This window comes from Rhineura floridana, chromosome 1, assembly GCF_030035675.1.
Source record: "Rhineura floridana isolate rRhiFlo1 chromosome 1, rRhiFlo1.hap2, whole genome shotgun sequence".
Classification (NCBI taxonomy): Eukaryota; Metazoa; Chordata; class Lepidosauria; order Squamata; family Rhineuridae; genus Rhineura; species Rhineura floridana.
Window position 1 is genome coordinate 212189656 of NC_084480.1, and position 22345 is coordinate 212212000.

At 42.2% G+C, this 22345-nt stretch overlaps 2 protein-coding genes across 7 annotated transcripts in view; one reads left to right on the forward strand and one right to left on the reverse strand.

Annotated features, from left to right (window-relative positions):
* Positions 1 to 7694, forward strand: part of SYCP2L (synaptonemal complex protein 2 like) — a 45710-nt gene extending 38016 nt beyond the window's left edge. For 3 of the 5 annotated variants that reach the window (XM_061591914.1, XM_061591901.1, XM_061591907.1), the window contains exons 30-36: positions 148 to 282; positions 1655 to 1779; positions 1884 to 1978; positions 4885 to 4984; positions 5074 to 5144; positions 6329 to 6395; positions 7485 to 7694. In XM_061591914.1, coding sequence (XP_061447898.1) covers positions 148 to 282; positions 1655 to 1779; positions 1884 to 1978; positions 4885 to 4984; positions 5074 to 5144; positions 6329 to 6395; positions 7485 to 7547 — 656 coding nt within the window. In that variant the 3' untranslated portion in view covers positions 7548 to 7694. Of the gene's footprint in view, positions 1 to 147; positions 283 to 1654; positions 1780 to 1883; positions 1979 to 4884; positions 4985 to 5073; positions 5145 to 6328; positions 6396 to 7484 lie in introns of those variants that run through there. The other 2 variants (XM_061591920.1, XM_061591927.1) reach the window with 2 other exon arrangements.
* A 4891-nt stretch (positions 7695 to 12585) lies between these two features.
* The window catches only part of ELOVL2 (ELOVL fatty acid elongase 2), a 62008-nt gene continuing 52248 nt past the window's right edge, over positions 12586 to 22345 (reverse strand). For both annotated transcript variants that reach the window (XM_061591933.1, XM_061591935.1), the window contains exons 5-8: positions 20827 to 20998; positions 18368 to 18492; positions 15803 to 15937; positions 12586 to 13029 (exon numbers count right to left, since the gene is read on the reverse strand). In XM_061591933.1, coding sequence (XP_061447917.1) covers positions 12904 to 13029; positions 15803 to 15937; positions 18368 to 18492; positions 20827 to 20998 — 558 coding nt within the window. In that variant the 3' untranslated portion in view covers positions 12586 to 12903. The remainder of the gene's footprint in view (positions 13030 to 15802; positions 15938 to 18367; positions 18493 to 20826; positions 20999 to 22345) is intronic.

The window sequence follows — 22345 nt, forward strand, 5'->3', positions numbered from 1 at the left end:
CTAACTTTGCTTAACTTAGCCGTTTCATTGAAATCCAGTAGGACTTCATTCAAAGGAAATGTGTGTTAGCATTTGGGTTTAAGAAAACTGAGCCTTATGAGAATCTCCAGTAACAAGCAAAATGGTGTGGAATTTTATTTTTGTTAGACTTCACAGCTGGTTTTGATAGGAAGCGTTCAAAACTGACGGAGAGGAGCCCCAGTGACGAGCAGTCTCCCAGCATTCCTTTTGTACCTAGAAAACTCTTTAACTCTGTGGAGACAGAAAAAGAGAGTCACAGAGGTAATTAGTTTAAACGTCAACATGAACAAATCATAAGCCTTTGCCGTAACTGGAATGAATTGAATTGCTTTCAAAGTTCCTAGCCCCCTTATTACTTGTGACGTGTCGAAGATGAAGATTTACCTCTTTTCCAAAGCTTTCCTCTGTGGATGCTTCTCCTTTGCTTTTAGTAGCCCTGGCCAGTAACAGCGATTGCTGCTGTTTCATATGGTCTGTAATTGGCTTTTCTTTGTCTTGTAACTTTATTATCCATCACTCTCTAGAAAGGTGCGATGTGTTGTGGTTTTGCATTCACTGCGTGCACTGAGAGTAGCTCCCATGGTAAATAGGTAGAGGGGAGGGATGTGAGAGAGAAAGAAAGATGAAGATTGGGTCCTGAGGGAGGGGGTTTAACCCTTTCTTACTGTGCCACAACCCTGATGGCAGATGTGCACACAACCCTATTCCTGAAGGAGGACACTCCCATTGGTGCCAGGTGAAGCTTCCTTTGTGGAGCCAATAGCAGCTTCGGGTGGGTGGGTGTGGCAGGGGAGTGTGACTTGAGACAGGACGGCAAAATGTAAACATTACCATGAACAAATCATAAGCCTTTGCTGTAAGTGAAAAGAATTAAATTCCTTTCACGTGTCCTAGACAGGATTTTAGACAGGGCTGTTAACCTCCCCCCCCCCCTTGCGTGCCATGCAGTTTTGATTGGGCCCCCTACATGGTTGCTGTATATAGTTTTTTTTCCCAAATAATGTGTCACTTGTAGTTTAGCCCTAAGAAATGATTTAAGTGAAATAAATGCTTTGCTTTGAGAAATCGGCTTCTTTGCAAATGGAATGTAAAATGAGACATTCAGCTGCAAAATGACTCTTGGGCATAAAAGAGAGAGAAAAAATAAAATGGGACTGCAGAGATACACTAGGCCTACTCCATCTTGCAGGATCCCAGACCAGAGGTAACACCAAAGAATGTACATTTGAGTTTCTATCAGTAATAACTGTGTAATGAGCATGCAGTTCTTATATTTTAACTAATAGCAAGAAGGATTGTGTATCAACTTACTCCTCGATTTCCTATGTTTAAAACAAAAGGATTGTGGTGTACATAACAGTGATATTTGTTCAAAGGCTGTTGCACAAATTGAGGCAATAATGAATTAGGTTTGATGCATCATATTTACAGATAAGTGCTTCCAGATTTTTCCTTCCAAAAAGGCTGCTGTTTGGTAGTGGTTTCTCCAAGATACTGTGCATACACAAAGCTTTTAAGTTTTTACTTGTTAAACTAAACACCAGCTTGTTAGCTTCTGTGTCTGCAAGGCTGAACTGGCCAGTGGCCTTTGGGATGATGTGAAATACACTGTGGAGGGTCACCTTTCTTGCAGGCGAGAGCTCAGATGAATTAGAGGATGACGTATTTGTCTCCAAAATACTTGAGGAAGGAATTGGTGACTCAGGGGTCATTGCTGCATTTGAAAACTTCACAAGTGAATTGAAGAAAACCTTTTGGGTAACTATTATCTTTTTTTTAAATTTGCAACAAAATGCTTATTTTGTACACATCAACAGATACCTTCCAAAAACTCCATTCTAATTTGCTGGTATTGTGACTAGTCTAGGTACAAGAGGATGGAGATTTACACCCAAAATATTCTGAGGGCACCTGAGCAGAATATTTCAGCGTTGTTCAATCGGATCCATCAGAGGCGGTACGTGTGGCAGCTCTTCTGCAGTAATTGCTGCTGAGCAGAAGTGAAGGCCTTGCGTCTTATTGCCTACTTGCTTTTGGCATACTTGCTGATAATTCATAAGAGGCTACTGTACACCATTGCCCACTTGGGGTGAATATTGCTCTTTCTTTGGTAAGGGTTTTCCTTGAGCCCATGAAGCAGGGCAGAAGTAATGTTCTCTAAGCAGTTTGCTTCCTGTTATCGTAGTCAAAGAAAACTGTTCTCCAGCTTGTATCTTGCATCTGAAGTGCAATTCTGAGCCTTTATTAGTCAAGTCCATTTGCACACCTGTCAAACAGATTGAGAAGAGAGCAGGCCTCCTTTTTCGGGAGTTGCGATGGTTTGCATGTAGAAGGCCCCAGATTCAATTCCTGACATCTCAACGGATCTGCTGCCTGGTGCGGTAGACGGACTTGGCTTGATAGACTAGAACAGCCTTTCCTAACCTTTGGATCCCCAGATGTTGCATGACCATTGGCCATGCTCGGGCTGATGGGAGTTGGAGTCCAACCACATCTGGGGATCTGGGAGTTGGGAAAGACTGGACTGGACTAATGGTTTGACAGCTTTTATCTTTATCTCCATGTCATTTTTGCAGCCCTGTTGGTTCACATGAGTGGTGTGCATACTTGCATGTTAAAATGATTTAAGCTGATGCAGCCAATCCCGCAATCTGTTTCCTGATGCAGTCAAGACACAGTCAGGTGCAGCAGAACAGAGGCAAAAAAAAGAGTAATCTGTTCTGTTTGCATGCAATATTGGAAGTAGGCAGCTTATACAGAATGTTGTGTCACATTGAACATTTGTAGAAGGAAAACCTATTGGTTTTCCGAGAGAGAGAAATCTTTTGTCTTAAGCTTAGGCCAGTGGTTTTTGAAGTTGAAACTTTTGGGGGGCATAGCTTCCACACTGACCAGTTGGTAGAGAATTCTGGGGAATGTTCTAGAGTGCACAGTAGCTGTGTTTGGATGATCTTACTTTGGCTTAATAAGCCAAGGTACGAGTGAATCTTTTGGCTACATGTGCACTCTCTTCACTCCACCCTTTATGCAACCCTGCCTGGTTCTTGAGATCTTCCATCAGAGGCTTTCCTCCACCTCATGAATTGAAATGGCTGCCCACTGGATAGGGAGCCTTCTTGGTGGTGGTACTCCAATTATGGAATGCCCTCCGCAGAGAGACTCACTTAGTGCCTACATTGGGTTGGGGGGGGGTCGACATCGTATGAAGACTTCTTTATTCTGCCAGACCTTTTCATCTTTATTTTCAGTGTTTTTTAAATTTGTGGCCCTTAATGTTCCCCACCACCACCCCTTGCTGGTGTTCAGGCTGGTTTAATGCTGCTGTGCTGCTTTTATGCTCCCTCCCCCCACCAATTTGATTTTGGTAGCACAGCTGTTCTAGTTCATTCTTGATTTTTATTACATGTGTTTTACTAATTGTTAATCTTTGTAACAGCCCAAAATACCCAGTTGTTTGTATGGCATAAAATGTAAAGATCAATAATAATAATAATAAACGAGGAAGCCTTGTTTGCTGCCTTGGGCTTCTACTGGGGGGATGGGGTGGGCGGGTGGCAGGTTACGTTCCAGGCCCCCACCAGAAAGTGGGGCCCTACTGTATTCCAGCCACCGCACTCCAGCTGACCGTGATCAGCTATAGCGTGCGAGCTCCCCACGCTCCAGCTGGTTGCTGTCAGCTGGAGCGCAGCGGCTAGAGCTCCCCGCGCTCCAACTGATCTCCCCACTGGCGCTGCCTAGGAGTCTATTAGCGGAACACCGAAAAGCAGGGCCCTACTGTATATGTGTGTGTATATGGACTTTATTTTATATCATAAATAAATAAAGTTTCATCCATGGTTGGCTTAAAAACTGCTTTCAAACAAGCCAGGCAGGGGTGTTGTCATCTAGGGTTGCAGGAGGTTGTAGACCTGTTACTTTTTGGGGAGCAGGGTCCAGCTAGGTCCCTATATATGAGCCAATCAACATGAAAAGGGAGCATGTTAGCCACTGAGAAGAGTCCTTGTCTTTTTGTGCTGATTAGAACAAGCCAGAGTGAAAGAAGGTGAGTCAGCCACTGAAAGACTCTTTTCAGTAGCTAACACACAGCCTACCCTTTCATGCCGATAGACTCCTAGGTACATCTATTGTAGCAGAGTATGGAGTTGCAAGACAACACAGAGGGCAAGTGAGACAAGTGAAATTAGAAAGCGGGCTATGAGTGGATGTGGTGTGACTATCATGAAGGGACCCTGCACTTCTCAATTTGCCACTACGCTACTGAACCATCTTCCTTTGCAACCTTAAAAAGAAATGTTGGATGTGCTAGGTTGCCTAGGTTAGGTGAAACAGGAAACTAGTTGGTGTGCTGGCTTGCATGAAAGGGCTGCATGCACAGCCAAAACATACGTTCATATGTCAGCTTTATATTAAGCTTGAAATATGGTCACCTGACCATGGCCGCTCAGTTTATAAGGAGAGTATTTGGCTGTTTATAGGGAGAGCTATCTCTGTTAGCTTGCACGGAGTGAACTTGCAACCTAGAACACAGCCAACATTTCTTTTTAAGGTTGCAAAGGAAGATGGTACCTTGGGCAAATTATCCTTTTGGGAAGTCTGTCCACCATTATTGCACTTAGCATGATTTCACCAATAAGAAGCTTTGAAGGAAATTATGGTTTGAAAACCACTGGGAGGCAGATGATGTGTTCAGTGGCATTTGACATAAGGTTGACTTGACTAGAAACCAACTAATGTAGAAGGAGCATATGACAAACGAGAGAGCTGATGGCCTGGCTGACGTGCTGCACATTTGCAGCCATAGATGGCAATGTCATATGCTACTTTCCTGAAGGGATAAAAGGGCTTGTGTTTTGTCCACAACAGGCTGAATGAACTGGAACATTTCCAGACTATTGTTGTCCAGGAACTTGCCGCTCTTGAGAAGAGAATTCAGTTTCTCGCAAGCCTTGAGAAGGATACTGTGGTGTGTGTATTTCTTTTCCACTTTATCTGTTGTCTGTAGATTGATTTAATGATTCAGTATCTGACTGATATTGAGAATGTTTGTTTCAGGAATTTTGGACTAAACAATCCAACAAACTGAACAGTAAACTGAACACTTTTTGCATTCATCAAATGCAGAGGTATTTATTATCTTGCTCTCTGTCCAGCATGCACCACTTTAACACTCTTGCACACTTTCCTTCTGTTGCTTGGGCTCACTCTCCTCTGTGTACTTTAGCGTGTTTCTCTTTCTACTGCTGACGGTGTCTTCAAATGACACACTTGTAGATAGCAAGTCGACTGGCTGTTCCTTCTGATGTCCTTTTTTCTTTTCACACGGGTGTGTGGATGGCTCTGCCTCTTTGCATGCCTTTCGAGATCAGTTTATTCCAGGAACACTGCATTTCCCATACTCAAAACTGCAGTGAGCTGCCAGGGTGGGGAAGCTGAACTCTCCTCCCCAGGCCTGTAGCACAGCTCCCATGTAACGTGCAGATGTGCATTTCACTGTCTGTCAATTTGGATAGTGTCTATGACATCAGCAATGTGTTGTTTCTTTGAAAGGGTCATATTTTCTTTTTTTGACCTTGGTGCTTTTCCCCTCTTTTGCCCACCTGCAGTAACAGCCGTGACGAGCCCCAGTATGGATTGGGACTTGTGAAGGGGGCTAGCCCCTTCCCTCATGCTGTGGTCCTATCCCCATCCCTTAGTGATGAGGGGTGTATGCGTTTTGTTTTGTTAGGACTGTGATGCAGGAGGAATGGGTTAAACCATCTCTCTACCATCCCTCCCCCAAACCCTTGGGCCAGTGTAGCTGCAGAGGTGAGGATCCCATCATTGCATTCCTTGAGAACTGTTGGGAAGAGGAGGAGACAACCAGAGAAGAGATTTAGGAGCAATCAGCCTGAGATGTTTTGGACCCTCTCTGTAGACTACCCTGAGATCCTGCTGGGAGGAAAGGCAGGATATAAGTCAAATAATAAATAGACCACGATGAAATGCTTACCCATGATGGCCCTTCATGCGCTGGGCATAATGCTTCAAAAAGACTATTGCCCACTATGGTAGCTCATAACTGGCTGGGTGCCAGGGTTGTACGTCCCAGGTTTCAGTTATTTCCTTAGGGCACCAGCATATAAGAAATCAGGCAACACTGTTGTCAACCAACAATGACAGCATTGTGAGTTACAGAAGAACTGTTTGTCCCGTATCGTCCTCTTTCCGCTTTGGCTATCACCTTGGCTTGTGACTGACTGCAGCTGGAGGATCTTGCATGATAACTCTAGATAAACTGTATCTAGTTTGGCTTTTTTTTTTTTTGCAGGATACAGTCCATGGATTCAGAGCTGGATGAAACAACAAAGAATCATGATGTCCTCCAAAATGTTGCGGTATGGGTTATAGCTAGGCTGGTTTCTAGACTTTGTGAACAGAGTGCCCAACTGTCATGACTGGTGGCTCCATGTTAGTGGAGATGCTTCAGGTGTTTCACCTTGGACAGCTCCTTGAAAGTTCAGACTAAAACCCAGAGCAGATTCCACTGTCCCACTGACAAGGATCCACCAGCCGCCACTGGTGCCAATGTGAATCTTAGGAAACATAAGGATGAGCAAAGGCTCTCACTGAACAGCAGGACAACAGTGTTTTATCTAAATATTTAATGCCTGAAAGCAATGTACATAGAGCAGTATATTCAAGAAATGGCCTGGTTTCATATCAAGCTGAGACAAGGCCAGGCTCCCTGGGAGGAGATCACAGCCTCTTTGCTCCACCCCAGGCACATTGGTGCTCTGTCACACTTAGCTAAGCTATGGCTTGGCTTAGCATGTTGTCTGAAATTTGGCTCATGATTGCTACATAGCCAAGGCTTATTCTTGCTTTATAGTTTATAGTTTGTCCAAGAGAGCTAAACAGTGATCCTGGGTTTGGATAGCACACTAAGTCAAGCAATGACTTAGCTTAGTGTGATACAGCCTCAGAATGACCAGAAAGGAGCGAAGCAGCCACAACTTCCTCTCGCAAAGCTTGCATGTTACCCTAAGCCATGATTCAGTTTAGTGTGATGTGCAAACCAGGCCAGTGTCAAAAATCACAAATCTCATTGATCTCTAATATATTTGTATGTACGTTTGAGAGAACTACCATTACCACCTTTTTGTAAAGGATTTCCTACTTCCTTATAATGTGCAGGAAATCTAATATTTCATAATGACTGTTCCTTGTTCACGTGATGTGTTGATCCCCAATATATAAAAGTATAGGTAACTTGGTGTAGAACAAGGGTGTATTATGAAACTCTACACCAAGCCAACCAATATGACTTGTGGCTTTGACTAGTCTCCCTTGTCCACTTCTTCTGCTTTCTCATGAATTAGTCTCAGTGCTCACTTCAGTGTATGAAATCCTAGCAAAACATACAAAACTGCGGAACTGTACTATAAAATGTTAACAGATTTCACATCCTGTTTTTCCTCCCACAGTTTGGAAAAGCAGTAGACCACGAGGAAGAGAGAAGCAAGGTTTTTGTGATTGCTTCTGACTGATTAAAAATTAATCTAAGCTGACCTGAAGAGCCCTCATTAAATGCTGATGTGTCTGGATCATTGTTGAGAATACATTGGACAAATGCCTTTGGTTCATAGCTACTGTATCTCTGTTGCACTTAGTGCTACTAAAGGCTTAAATGGATATTGCTTTTGCCTTTTTTTGTCCACAAGGGGATGGTATGGAGGCGTTCCCAGTGCTGGCGATTTCTAAAATGCAGAGCATTTCAGTTGATATCCACATTATTTTCCATCTTTACAGCAGTAATAGTTTATACCCCAATCACCTATTATGTTAGAAAATTTGTAAACCAATTAAAGAGAAGCTCCTCCAAACAAGAAGCAATTGTGTCTGGGTGTTTCCCCCAATTCCTTTTTAGACAAGCCATGTGAGAGTTTTCATCTAAGGGATTACCAGTTTAAAACCTGTATTTTAAGTGTGTTATCCTTTTTGGTTGCAGTTGCTTCCATCTAACAGTGCTTTGTGTGGTCCAAATTGCAACTCAGTTTTGCCTGCCTCAAGTACCCATGAAAGGGAGAGGGTTAGAAAAGGCACCCCTCAACCTTTGGCATAAGGATACTCTCTCCCTTCCTAAATGGGCCACTATCTCCTTCTAGCTCTTGAGACAGGAGCAACTGGTTCCCCACTCAGAAGAGGGAGCATCCCACATGTGGAGAGGTGACTCTTTTAGCCCCCTCTCCTCCCACACACCATCTCTTCTATCAAATATTTCAGAACAAAGCAAGAAACCTTTTTATAATGGGGCTGCCCTTCTTGAACAGAAGAAGAGGATGCCCTGTCTTTTCCCTTCTCTAGTGAAGGCGGATTGTTGATTGTTGTAGCCAGGTGGGTGCTAAGGGGCAGCAGTTGAGTTGCCCTATGTAACTCAGTGGAGGGGAAAGGGCCATCACTCGGTGGTGGGGTGGAGCATATACTTCGTATAAAAAAGCAACCCAGGTTGAGCCCCTGCCAGCCAGTATAGGTTATTGTAGATAGGCCAATGGTCTGACTTAGGGTGACAGATTGCTGCCTTATCCCAAGATAATTGCTTATGGAAACCAAAGGTATGCTGCCTAAACATAATATAAAAGAAATGCTAGGTTTTAATGTAACTAGCAGAATTGCTAGAAATGGAGAGTACAGAGCCCTAAAGACATTAAATGTCATCAGCACCTCAAAAGAAAATTTGGGGTTAATAGGTAAGAGTTGGCTTGGACTTCCACTTGATAAGAGTACAGGGTCCATGTTTGGAATGTAATGGGGGATAATACTGTGGTATATATTTTTATGGAACTGAAAAAACTAATCTTCTGTTAGGCAAAAGTGACAGTCCTGTTTGCATCTTCCAAGCTATTGTACTGCCACAAAGCAGAAACAGAAGACTGTAGAATGTATTGGTTGTAAACTGTTTATTTTCAATGGCAAACGTTTGTACAGGAAAATAATTTTAAAATTTGGTCAGAATAGCAGCACTTAATTTTTGAGTATTCAGATGTGTACCTCATTACCATTTTATCAACTGATTTAAAATCTACAGTATACTTTTCAGCCCTTTGAAAGATTAATTAAGGCAGTGTTCCTTTTTAAAAAAAACCTTATCCTTCAAAAACAAAAGTCTCCAAACCATAGATTTGGGGGAGGGGGGGCTTGTAACCCTTCAGTAGTTGTGAGACTCCCACCTCCTTTCACCTCCAGCCAGCATAGTCTGTGGGCAGGTATGATGGGAGTTGGGATTCCAGCAGCACCTGGAAGGCCAAAGGCTATCCACCCCTGCTCTGAATGCTCACTGCTGTCTAGACTCTCAGACCTGAACGAACAAATACTGAGAGTTCTGAGAGCTGCTTAGAATGGCTTGTGAATATCCTTCTTGATGAGTTTCACATCCTCCAGTACAATCAAAGATTTGCAGACTTTGGATTTTAACCAGAGATACATTTTAATCCAAACAGCTCCTTTCTCCAATTGTTGTTTTCTGCAGTCAAGTGTTGGATGTCAGGTAGAACCAAGTTTTCTGGAAAGGAAGTCTAATGACAAAAGAATCAAGCAACTCTTGTGGTTTCAGCAGGCTACATATTTGCAGATTATTGAACATGGGATCTGTGTGTCTCAGTTTTTCATACAAATTGAGGCTGCTTCAATCATAACAATGCTGGTGAATTTTTTTTATAGTGGAACTCTAAATTCAAGTAAATTTTTGTTGGGGGGGGGAATTAAAGTCACTCCAAAGATCTTCCCTGTAAAACTCATGTGGTTATTTGGTGTTAACAGTGTTGATATACTCCTGTGTTGATATAATCCCTTGCTGGATCGTCACCTTGTAGTGGTGAGTGGGCTTGCGTGTTCCAGTGAACCCTGTGAGCAATGCTGTCGGGAGTCATGTACTCCCAGCAGAGTCACCCATGGCCATAAGGTCAAGGGAGAGGAACCAGACAAAGAACGATCCAAGAAAGTCCTCAACGGCAGAACAGGCGGAGGATAACAATGTGTATGTTACAACGGCTGTGGATGAAGGCTGCAGCAGATAAAAGACTTCCAATCGTCATGGTACCCATGCCATTGGATCAAAGCCTTTTTCTGTCAAGATTGTGTGTTGATCGTCATGCACCGATCTCCCCATATAAATTCACGCACAGGCGTCTTCCAAGCAAGTTATCTTGGAAGACAATCTTACTCGGCCACGAGTGATCGCCAATGAATGACGTGTACAATAAAAAAAATTGCCATTGCTTCCTGGATTCCATTTGAATTCGCACAAGGTGGTGATTGTAAGAATCAAATGCTTATTTGTTGACTGAATCGATTGGTGCAGAACCTCCTTTCTGCATTGCTTATTAAATAGTGTGCCCCTAAATTGTTGGTAACTGTTTTACAATCACATAGAGATTTTTTGTTGTGCTTCCCATCTGTGATAACATTCTACCTTCATAAAAACATGATGCATGTATATTTGGTGCCAGACTTCTAAAAACATTTTTCCATAAGTAAATCCCACTACCTTCACTGAGATTCATTTGCAAGTAAATGTGCTGAGGATCATGGCCCTGGTCCTAACATTGTGCTTTTAGGTTTCAACGGTGTCTGGTAGTTGACACCTGGACTCTAGCCCTAATTGCTTCTTCCTATTCTATATGTTACTACCTCCTCAGCCTCCAGGTTTTTTTTATTTGTGCTCATTACAGCAAGAGCTGTCAGTCATGCAAAATCTACACATGCAGGGCTTTTCTGAGCTTAATCTAAATAGAAAAAATTGCTTCCTGAGAGTATAGTCAGAACTGAAGAGCTGAATGGGGTAACCTGGGTTGAAGTCCCTCCTCTATACTGGCCTTGGCCAAGTCACTGTCTCTTAATCTGTCCTCTCTATCTGATGAAATAAAGACCTCATGATGACTGTGAGGTCAAATACAGAGACTAGAAAACACTTTCAAAATTAAAAATATACGAAGGATGGAAAGTAGTATCTGAACCAGCTGAACACTGACTGATCTACTATTTTACATCTCACTATGCAATTTCCTTGAGACTTGCATGTAACTTAGCCTGTCTGTAGGAGCCATGTTGAATTAGTAGCCCAGCAAGCACTTTTCTGCACCTGCTCTCCACTATAAGGTATCGCATTGCTAAGCTTGACTTGACAGTCCAATATTGATTGAATAGAAGATACTGAGAATAGATGGCCTCTTCCCATTACAAAGGGTTGGCATTTTTGCTTCATGTCTAGGATGTCAAATTGTCTAAAGTAGCTGACCTTGCTTTTTCACCAACCAGGAGCAAGATAGTAACATGGGAATTGAATAATAGCTGAGGAATGGTATGCTTTGTGTTTTTCTTACTCTGAGGGCAGCAAGACAGCTGTTTTGGCTGCAGTACTACCTGCTGGTAATGTTTTGTTACAGAATAGAATCAAACAGCTGTTTGGTTAGCAGAATTTCTTAGGCTCCTCATGGGAATAAACGCTCCACCAAAAACAAGATCTGTCACTGCTAATTTCCAGAGTGATCATACATAGACGGGAAATGAATCCCTGCCCTGTTAAGTATCTCACTAATGAGGCCACAAGATAAACTGTTTAAAAGGGGACTGTATGCTATGATGACATTTATTGAATGTGGGGCAGAATGCAACTTTTTAACACTGCAACAATAGGCCATGGCACCCAAGGTGTTGTAAATAGGCTTTATGTGCTGGTAACAGACCAACCCTAAAATAGCTACTGTGGTTGCTAGACAAGGGCAGAGAGAGAAGCACTTAAAAGTCAGATCTCAAGAAAGTATGTTTCAGGTTGGTTTTATGGTGAAGCATACATGGATCACATGGACCTATAGCAAGAAAGTAAGAAGGCAAAGCTCATGCACCAGGAATTAAGCTGCAGAATAGGGGGCTGTTGTTAAATAGTCCAATGGTTTGATTTTAATCTGAAAGGGTGGCTAAGGTTGCAATCCTGTGCACCTCTAGCTGGGGAGTAAGTTCCATTTGTATTTGGGTGGATTTACTTCTGAGTAAACAGGATTGTGCTACAGGTTTCATCAGCTATATCCTTTCATACTGCAATAATGCTGTTAAATAGCACTCTTCATATTTCCCATGTTACTTCTGAACATAAAGCATGTTGTGGTTCATCTAGTAAACTTACATTCTACCACATTTTTAAAGGGTGGCAGATATACCAAGGTTCAGATGGTTTCATGGCAGACAATGCAGCTCAGATGTTTTAGTTGGCACATGAGGGTGGAATAAAGCCTAGTGCTCCTGAGCTTTACTCAGGGTCTATTGTCTCCTGCTAGAACTATGGGTAAGAGTAGTGTCTCCCCGCACCCAGCCCCACAAAAGCAATAGCAAAATGTTTGAGGATGTAAGTCACTTTTTTTCCTGGAAATAGGTTCCATAAAAGGGGAAGAAAAATGAAACGGGTTTTGTGTTGCTATGCAAACATAAATAAAACACACTTTTCCAACACAGAGATTATGCTGCATGTCAGTACAACTAGTATATGTGAAGCTGCCTGGAGTCTGCTGTTAGTTTTCAAAAAACAGGATTCCATTCCAAGCATACTTGTACTTTAATTGTCCCAAGGAACAACTCTTGTCAGACATTCTGCCCATGTTTAAAATTACAAAGTGTGGCTTTGTTTTGGCTTACTTATCCTCACTGTTTGGATGGAGATATTTATCAAAATATTAAAACCTACATTGTTAAAAAAAAGTAATCAATTATGAGTTAAACTGGAAGTAAAAGAACTGCTAAATGTAACCAAACTGAGTCAGACCTTGTACTAAAGCTGAGTATAATTGTCTAGTCAATTCATGTGTTTTTTTAGCAAAAGAAGTAATTTTGTATACTACAATATAATAAAATATATTATTGTGCTTTTTTATTTAAAGCACCATTAGCTGCTATTATGTAATCTTTATGGAATCCGTTCTTGATTTCTGGCACCAGAGGGGCCTCTTTCTTACTAGTCCTTGAAGGTCTTTTCTGATACGTCTGAAAGGAAAAATAGAGGACATCAAAATCAGGACCTCTTCTAAATATACTTGAATGTTTTTAGTCATATCCAAAGGGTCTTTTTCTACAGTTAAAATGCCTATCTATAAACAATTGTCATATTGTTTGTGTCTCTTGCCTATGTATCCTGCACCAGTTTTTATTCCAAAGGTTTTTGTATAATGTGTTGCTAATGTCACAGCACAAAATAAAATACTTAGAATTGTCTCCAACTAAGTTTTATACAGAGTAGACCTATCAAATGCCCCTTAAATTTTAATACATCTGCTCTGAGTAGGACTAACATTAGATACGGCCTTCATTTACTATAGTAGCCTTTGCAAATATTAACATAAACAAATTTTGGATACAATCTGCAATGAGTTTCTCCCCGTAAGCCCAATTGATGAGTGCATGTTTGCTTTTAACTGTCATTCAGTTTCTGGGTTTCTATCATTATGTGAGGCCCATCCTTTTTTGGTAATAAATAGACACGAGGAGCCTGTACACATATTGATCAAAGTGCCATGGGTGCTAGCACAAAATTCCTGGCATGGGCAGCAAAAAAAAGGTGCCACAAAAAAGAGGTTCTGTCACAGACAAAAAAAAAGCCCTGTACAGCAGGGCACTACTTCTCGGTGCCCACTTCTCAGCGTTCTGCTAATACGGTGCCAGCGGGGTCATCAGCTGGGGGGGGGGCTGGAGCAGGGGAAGATCAGCTGTAGAGAGCTACAGCTGATCTCCTCGTCTGGTGCGATCAGACTCCTGTGCTCAATCTGCTTGTGCCGGAGGGGAAGATCAGCTGAACAGCACTACAGCTAATCTCTTCTGGAGCAATCAGACTCCCACGCTTGATCTGATCACTCCAGAGAAGGGGAAGATCAGATGTAGCGCACTACAGCTGATCTCCGGCAGGATCAGCGAGTTAGGTTCCAGACCCCTGTGCTACAGCTGATCCACTTTTCAGCGCTTTTTGCTTTTCGGCGGGGGTCTGGAACCTAACCTGCTGTATGAGTGGAGCCCTACTGTATGTGGCATTTTAAGTACCAACAGAGAACTATTTTATCTACATCTAATAGGGGGAATCTTTAGTTCTCCAGTTGTTGCTGAGCTACAGCTCCCATAATCCCAGGCCATTTGCCATGCTTACTTGGGGCTGAGGGGAACTGTAGTTCAACAAAATATTTTACATTTCTTATGTTATAATTACATTATACCACACCAATCATTTCAATGTGAAAGAAACAATGCAAATGGGAGGGGGGATTCATCCATTACTTATAACGCCATGGTGTGTGCACAAATAAGTGAGCATTGGCCATTTCTGTTCCCATTTTCATTGGAATTCTCCAATATCCCTCGATTCAAAGGGTTAGCCAGGCTGCTGTTCATTCACCCCACCTTTATGAAAAATGATGCATGTAGGTATGCATGTGGGAGGACTTTCTATGAGGTTCATGAAATGATGCTGGGGGGGCGGGCAGTGAGTTGCCTTATTGTGCTTTGTCACTATCTTTTTTGAAAATGCAAAGGTAGGCATGCCAGTGCTAGATTTGCTGAGATGTGAACAGCACAGTTCTTATCAGGAGCACTGAGTGTACTACCATTTCAAAGAATAGCATCTTCCTAGATATAACTGTGTAACTTTTGAGTATCACAAGAATGAATTATCTCCTACAGCAGAAGCACAGCCTTGAAAAAAAAATGAGTGGAGAGTGTGAAACAAGTTAATAACAAGGCACATTTATTTGTGAAGAAAACTGATGTGGAAAGGCGCTCCTGCTTTCACTTAAGAATCTGTTGCTGGAACTAAAGTGGGTACAGTTGTGGCCCCTTCTGTACTTGGAGAAGGGATAAGAGCCAGTGTGGTATAGTGGTTAGAGCATTTGGACTAGGACCTGGGAGACCAAGGTTCAAATCCCCACTCTGCCATAAAGCTCGCTGGGTGACTTTGGACCAGTCACATTCAGGGTGGTTGTGAGGATAAAAATGGGAAGGATGAGGATAAAAATGGGAAGGAGTAGAGTCATGTTACCTTGTGCTCCTTGGAAGAAAGGTGGGATGTAAATATACTGGATTAAATATATTAACTCTGATTCAACAAGGAAGGTCTGCCCACAGAAGCAGTTTCCACCCATACAGCTGATGCACCTGCACTGTGATGCTCAACCAGGCCTGGCTCTGGGTGAAGTGGCCAAATTCTTTTGATGAGGATGACAATACACATTGCCATCTTGGCCTGCTCATCATCTGCAAGTAGGACTGGATTGCAGCCAGCCAAGTTACTGTTTTTCCCAATAGTCACCACCCGCTTGCTAAACCTTTGTTACTTGCATTTGCATGGAGTTTGCTGAATTATGTTGACTTGGTAAACGCTTGTGCTCTTATCTAGCTTAGTGACTGTTCAATTTGATTTTGCTGTCATATTTGCTTTCTCCACATGGTGTAGGAGCAGGAGGCAAGCAAGAAGCCTGCAACAAAGGCCCTTACCATTGCAGAATTGGACACGCCAATAAGAAACATTAGATCACACTGCAGTGAATGCTGCATAATTGCTGATGGCATGACTGTGTTTCCTTTAACGGCAGTTCTGTGCCCCCTTCAAGTTCAACTCAATGAGCAATTCAAGTAAAATACTTAGTATTTTTTAAAAATCTACATAGGGGAAAAGCAACAAGCCTGATTCCATTAAAGCTAGAAACGTGATTTTCAAGACACCTCATTACTACTGTCATTACATTTAAATACACGATTCTCTTCCTGTTCAACTTACCCGAACATAAAAATTAACAAATAGAATGACCAGTGTGGCCATATATGAGGACTGGAAGATGAGGCAACCAAATGGAAATCCGCATGGCTTCACAACTGCACTCAGTGTGTGTGTAATAGTGAGCAAAAACTGAATCTGTTGAAAAAAGAAAAGTTATGAGTATTGTTTTCAGGGTTAGGCCTTGCCCAGGTGACATTGGCCCTCCCTTCTCACAGATTATAAAAGGTGTCATCTGCAAGTTCTGCTCTGTCACCACTGACATGCATTTAATACTCAGGTTGTTAATGAATATTAAAACGGCGGTGTCCCTTATACCAAAGAGGTTGGAATAGCTGTTTTGCTAGAGGGAAATGTTATTCAGTGTGAATAATAATTTGAAGGTGGCTCTACATAAATGCTATTTAGAAAGTCGCATAACTAGTGTTGACTAGTCACACCTGTTGACGCTTCTGTCAAGACCAACAAAAGCATGGCTGTGAATGTTTTAGGGACTGCTACATGTGCTGTTCACCGGGGAGGTTGCTTCAGAGAGCCGTGCCATACTCTGGCTTTAATATCTTGAGCGTTTCCCCAAGGAAAGGATGCGCTATTTGGGGTTTTTTAGTTTACAGTAAAGGTGAGTAAGAGGTGACATGATAGAAGTGTATAAAATTATGCATGGCATGAAGAAAGCGAATAGAGAAGAGTTTTTCTTCCTTTCTCATAACTTTATAGCTCAGGGACATCCAATGAAGCTGATTGTTGGAAGATTCAGGACAGATAAAAGAAAGTATTCACACAGCGCATAGTTAAGCAATGACCACCAACTTGGATGACTTGAAAAGAGGATTAGACAAATTCATGAAGGATAAGGCTATCAATGGCTGCTAGGCAAGATGGCTAAGCTCCATCTCCTAGTTGGAGACAGTATGTTTCTGAATATGTTGCTGGAAACTGCAGGAGGGGAGAGTGGGTTTCCCACAGGCATCTGATTGGCTACTGTGAGGATGCAGGACTAGATAGGCCACTGGCCTGACCATCAGGCTCTTCTTATGTTCTTCCAGCCCTTGCCATTGCTCCAGAATAGTAAAGCCTAACCCCCTCAGTTCTCATTAGGTCGTTATAGCTGTTCCCACTGACTTTTATCACACTCCTCAAAGTGCTGGCCAATTGAGTGATTCATTGCCTGGCTGCACACTTCTTACTCCCTACTCCCAGGACAGGAAGCCTCTTTGCTGTCAAGGGCAAAGAGGGAGGAGCCAGTTGGAACAACTACGCTGAGATGGTACCCGTTATTAGCCTGATCCTACGTAGAATTAGGCCTATTCACCTCAGAAGATTTGTGTTGCATACAAATTGGGGGATCAAATGGGCCAGGGCTGATTCACACACTCCTTTTGCAGGACTGCACATTACTGGGTTTGTCATCTGCTACATCACATTGATTCTCATCATATACAGTAGGTACACTTGTTTGGAAGACAGGATTGGCTGTGGGTCCTTGTCATTGTACATTAGATGGCAATGCACAAAGTCAGGGAGCACTAGCCAATGCCACCTTCCTGACAAGTGTATAGAGTGCTTGAATTGGGCCATACAGAGCTGGGTTCAAATCTCTAGCCACTGCCTCATACCTTCACTGAAGAGTTTGGCTGATAAAATGGCATAACCTCTACCCCATGAATGCTGCTGATTATCTATAGTCACCTTAAAGGTGAACATAACTATTGAACAAGCCACTGAGTCATCTTTCCTAACTGTTTCTTCTTGTCCAATCTCCACTTCCATTCTTAAAATGACAGTCATACTTATATGGCATAACTTGGGATAAGCAAGCTTGCATGCTTTGGTAGGGAGATGTCAGAGTTTGAGGACATCTCTATGCTTGTTTACTGTGATGTAACTTCCTGTTGACAGGTGTTACTTCCTTCTTCTCTTCCTCTTCTTTGTTAAGAGTTGTTCTCTTATGCATATCCTCCAGTAAGCCCCAGGAGGGAGAAACCTCCACAGGCTCCCTTGGCCAGATGATCCTAATCATGGACTAAAATCTGTTACTAACTTCTATCTTTTCTCTCCAAGCTAGAGCCTATGTTTCCTGAACATATAAAAGGTTGTGAGTAAACATTCTTAATACTTTTTATCAAAGAAAACTGTCTCTGTTGCTTTTATTCAGCTAGTCTGTATGAGGGGGTGGACTGGTTAATTCTCATTCCACTTTGCAAAATATACTCTGTTAAGAGATAGAAACAGTTTAGGAGTTCTATCTCATTTAAATCCAATATACCTCTGTATCAGGACACTAAAGCCCCTAACCCCAAACTTTAGAAGAAAGGGATCCAAATGTAAGTAGTCCTAAATTCCATTTTTAGGTGTACATATAAAGCATCTCAAAAGTACATAAAAGAAAACCAATGTGTGAAGTATTGTTTGATAAAGAAGGAAACAAATCTGCTATTAAATATTAAAGGGTTTTTCTTCTCCTCAGCTTTGTCTTCATTTCAAAGTGGCTTTGCTACAAGCTTGACCTAGGATTTTAAATTTTTTTGAAACTATGATCAATAAGAATGAGCAAAGATATAAGAGTACCAGTTGTGCTTGAGTGAGGTACTTCTTCCACCATAGATACTTGTGCATGGATGGAATGACCGACAGCCCATAGTAGGAGTACATGAGGACATGGATAAAACTATTCAAGGTGGGTCCAAAGAAACCTGTGATGATTTAAAATAAACACATCATGATTCATTGCAAAATGTTGTTTCTGAGAATTAATGCTGTAGTTCACTGACAATATAACGAACTGTAGAATTTTGTGGGGGTTTCCCTTAGCATCAAAATTTACAGCCTATATTACTAGGACATGGAACTATTACATAATTATGGTTCTATGAGTTGATGCTGTTTCCCTCTTTGTAGCCCATATAGCTTTCTTTATAACTGGGTCAGGGACGGGAAATTCCCAGAAAGGAAAACCCTAAAGCCTGTTTGACTCACAATTGCTGCTGGGGTAGCAAGGCTGGATTAAGGGGCAGATGACCTGGGCAGTAGCTTGAGGCACTGGCCTGGGAAGGCAATAGGCTCGGGAGGGATGTGTGAGCTTCACAGGCTATCTACACTGTTTATCTACTCACCAGCTGGAACAAATAGTACAAACAATCTTCATGTGTAATGCTGACAACACTGACCTACGTGGCTTGCATTGAGTTAACATTCATTTTGTTTTTATTGGACAGGAAAATGTATAACATCAGTGTCCATTCAACATATGGCATGAATGATTATGATCAGATCCATGGGCACAGGACATGCTCAGTAGACATCTTCCTGTATCCCAGGGATAAGGAACCACTTGCCTATGGGCCTAGGTAGGCCCACCAACCCTTCCCATTTGGCCCATGAGACCTTTCTGGTCAAGCCATGCCCACCAGCCCTGCACCTGATGTCATATACAACATCCGGTGTGGGGCAGGTAAAGATGGTTTGCAAGCACAGATGATTGACTGGTAGTGCCTCCAAAGCCCTAAGTAACCACTGATGATCAGCTCATCAGGACTGTGCCTTTACCTTCATGGTTTGATTTCAGACTTTGTGGACAAAAACTTTGCAGACATCATTGGGATGTCAAGTGACTGACAGGTGGTCAGCTGTCAAACCTGACCTGAGGGTGATGGGAATAGCTAAAGTGGCCTTGGTGGCTAGGAGTGCCTTTTTCCAGCTACAGCTGGTTTGCCAGCTATGGCCCCTTTGGACAGAAATTATTTATTTATTTAGAAACGACTTAGCCATTGCACTACATGCTCTGGTAACTTCCAGTCTGGATTATTGCAGTGCACTGTATGTGAGGCTGCCCTTGAAGACAATTCGGAAGTTTCATCTGGTCCAAAATACAGCAGCCAGATCACTGGCTGGGGTTCCTTTCAGAACTCCTATAACACCGCTTTTAAAACAGCTGCATTGGGTGCCAGTTTGTTTCTGGGTCCAATCCAAGGTGCTCACGTTAGCGTTTAAAGCGCCAAATATCTGAAAGACTGCCTCCTTCCCTACTGACCCTCTCAGGTGTTAAGATCAGCAGAAGGGGCCCTATTGGTAGTTCTGACACCCTCAGAAGCTCAGGGGGAGGTTGTCTGGGAGACGGCATTCTCTGTGGCAGCCCCTAAGTTGTGGAACTCCCTCTCCATAGAGGTGTGCCTAGCATCCACTGTGCAGTTTTCATCAAATCCTGAAGATGCACCTTTTTAACCCTGGCCTTTGAGACTTGAGATGTATATTTTTCAGACCTGCCTTATTCCTGTGTTTGTAATTTGTTTTAATTTAAACTGTTTAATATTGTATTTTAAATTGTTGTGACCCACCCTGAGAACTTAGGGTGAAAGCCGGGTAAACAATCAAATTAACAACAATAACAACTCGCTTTTTCTTTGGAAAAGTTTCTCCCCACTTACTCCGTCATTTAAAAACTGCAACCAGTAAGGCTCTGTATGTGTGGTATGTCTGTGCATTAATATACCCATAACCCAAAATCATCTTTACTTCATTGTTACCCTTGGGAAAGCAGATTTATGACTGCCCTCCAACCTTTACTATAGGAGAGGATTACGTAAATCCCTGCAATCTTTTGCTTTGCACAAATAAACTGAAAAGAAAGTACAATGCTCACCATCCAAGATTGGGAAGGATTCATGCGGAATTTTAATCTGCAATTTCAAGGGATGTGCTGAAATACTCTAGCTGTTCTGTGTACTTTTATCCATCACAACCTCTGCTGAATACAGGGGATGTCTGAAGTTGAGTCTATAATATATTAAATGCTGCAGAACATTTCAGCAGAGCAAACTGGCAATTGAGTTGTTGCAGGTAGGTGTTTCCTTCAGACTGAGAGTGAGCTTAATTGTTTACTCAACATTTTGTCCATGTTTACTAAATAGATCCACCTTCCCATTCTCCAAAGTGGCAGAACAGAGATCTGCAGTTAGATCTATCACAAATGAAGTCACTCTAGGTATGCTGTCTTGTTATATTTTAAGTCTACATCTCCAAATACTCACTTTGTCCACAAGGTATCCAGTTCATGACGCACCACCAGATGTTAAACATAGTGGCATGATGATAAACATGAAGGAAAGTAATTTGACTGTTTTTCTTCCGCAACACAAAGAAAATAGTGTCGGCAAATTCAATGACTTTAGAGAAGTAATACCACCACAACACCTTGGCCACCTGCAGGAACAAGACAGACAAATCAATATCTCTTCTTGGAGGAACATGTTCTGCTGTCCTTGAAGAATCTTTTAGTTAGGCAAAGCTCATAAGATTTTTTTTTGCTTTTGCTTAAAACAGGGATGGTGAACCTGTGGTCTTCCAACTGTTGTTGGACTGCAACTTCCATCATCCGTGACCATTGGCCATCCTGGATGCACCGTGAAGAGTTGCCTGCTCTCAAGTAAGTGTGGATTAGACTTCAGCTGTAGTTTCTAGAGGCAGTCTTAAACACATGTCATTAGCAGCAAGCCCTGTCGATTTCAGTGGGATTCAATTCTGAGCAACTGTATTTAGAATTTCTGTGTTACAAAATGAACCTACTTAGTATGCAATGCAGACCAAGCAGCTGCTGTTTATAAATGCCTTCCCCTTTACATTTTCCCAGCAAGGCTTCTAGTTTACTCTTCAACATCACAATCTAGCAAAACTATACAATTCATGAGGAGCTTTGCAGCAGAATAGCAAACTCTAATAATGGATAGTGAATTGAAAGAAGGCAGGCATTTCACATGGCCCTGGCCTGGACAATGTGGAGCAATTCTTACATATGATGGTGGGAGTAAATACAATGCTTTTCATTTACAAGCAGCACACTTGCTACAAACAGATGCCCCTTAAATTGGAGTACATTATTTGTGTAATACTTACAGTGTCTCCCTATTCTGCCAGACTAAATCAATTTCAGTGGTATAGGAGTGCTGTGTGTCATATTTTAAAGGGTGGTGTATCTCAACTGTGACTATTTATTTATTTATTACTACATTTATATTCCACCTTTTCCCAAAGGAGCACAATGGTTCTCCCCCTCCTCATTTAATCTCCACAACAACCCTGTGAGGTAGATTAGGCTGACAGACAGTGACAGTCCCAAGGTCAGCCAACGAGGCTCAGGGCTGAGTGAGGATTTGAATCCTGGTCTCCCAGGTCCTGGTTGGACACTCTTAAGATTTCACAGAGGATAATAGGGACTCTCCTGTGTATGAATGAGGCAGAGTCCAGTAGTAGGGCCCACACAATCAACACAATTGTGTGTGCCACAAGCAGAAAGCAGGAATTTAAATTGCATGCAAGAAAATAGCTCCACAGATAAGGAGAAAAACAGCTAGGAAGCCATGACCTACAAGACAAGTCAAACACATATAGGGTTGTAGCCAGTGCTAGTTCTACTCAGAGTTGTTGTTGTTGTTATGTGCCTCCAAGTCGACTACGACTTATGGCGACCCTATGAATCAGCAACCTCCAAGAGCATCTGTCATGAACCACCCTGTTCAGATCTTGTAAGTTCAGGTCTGTGGCTTCCTTTAT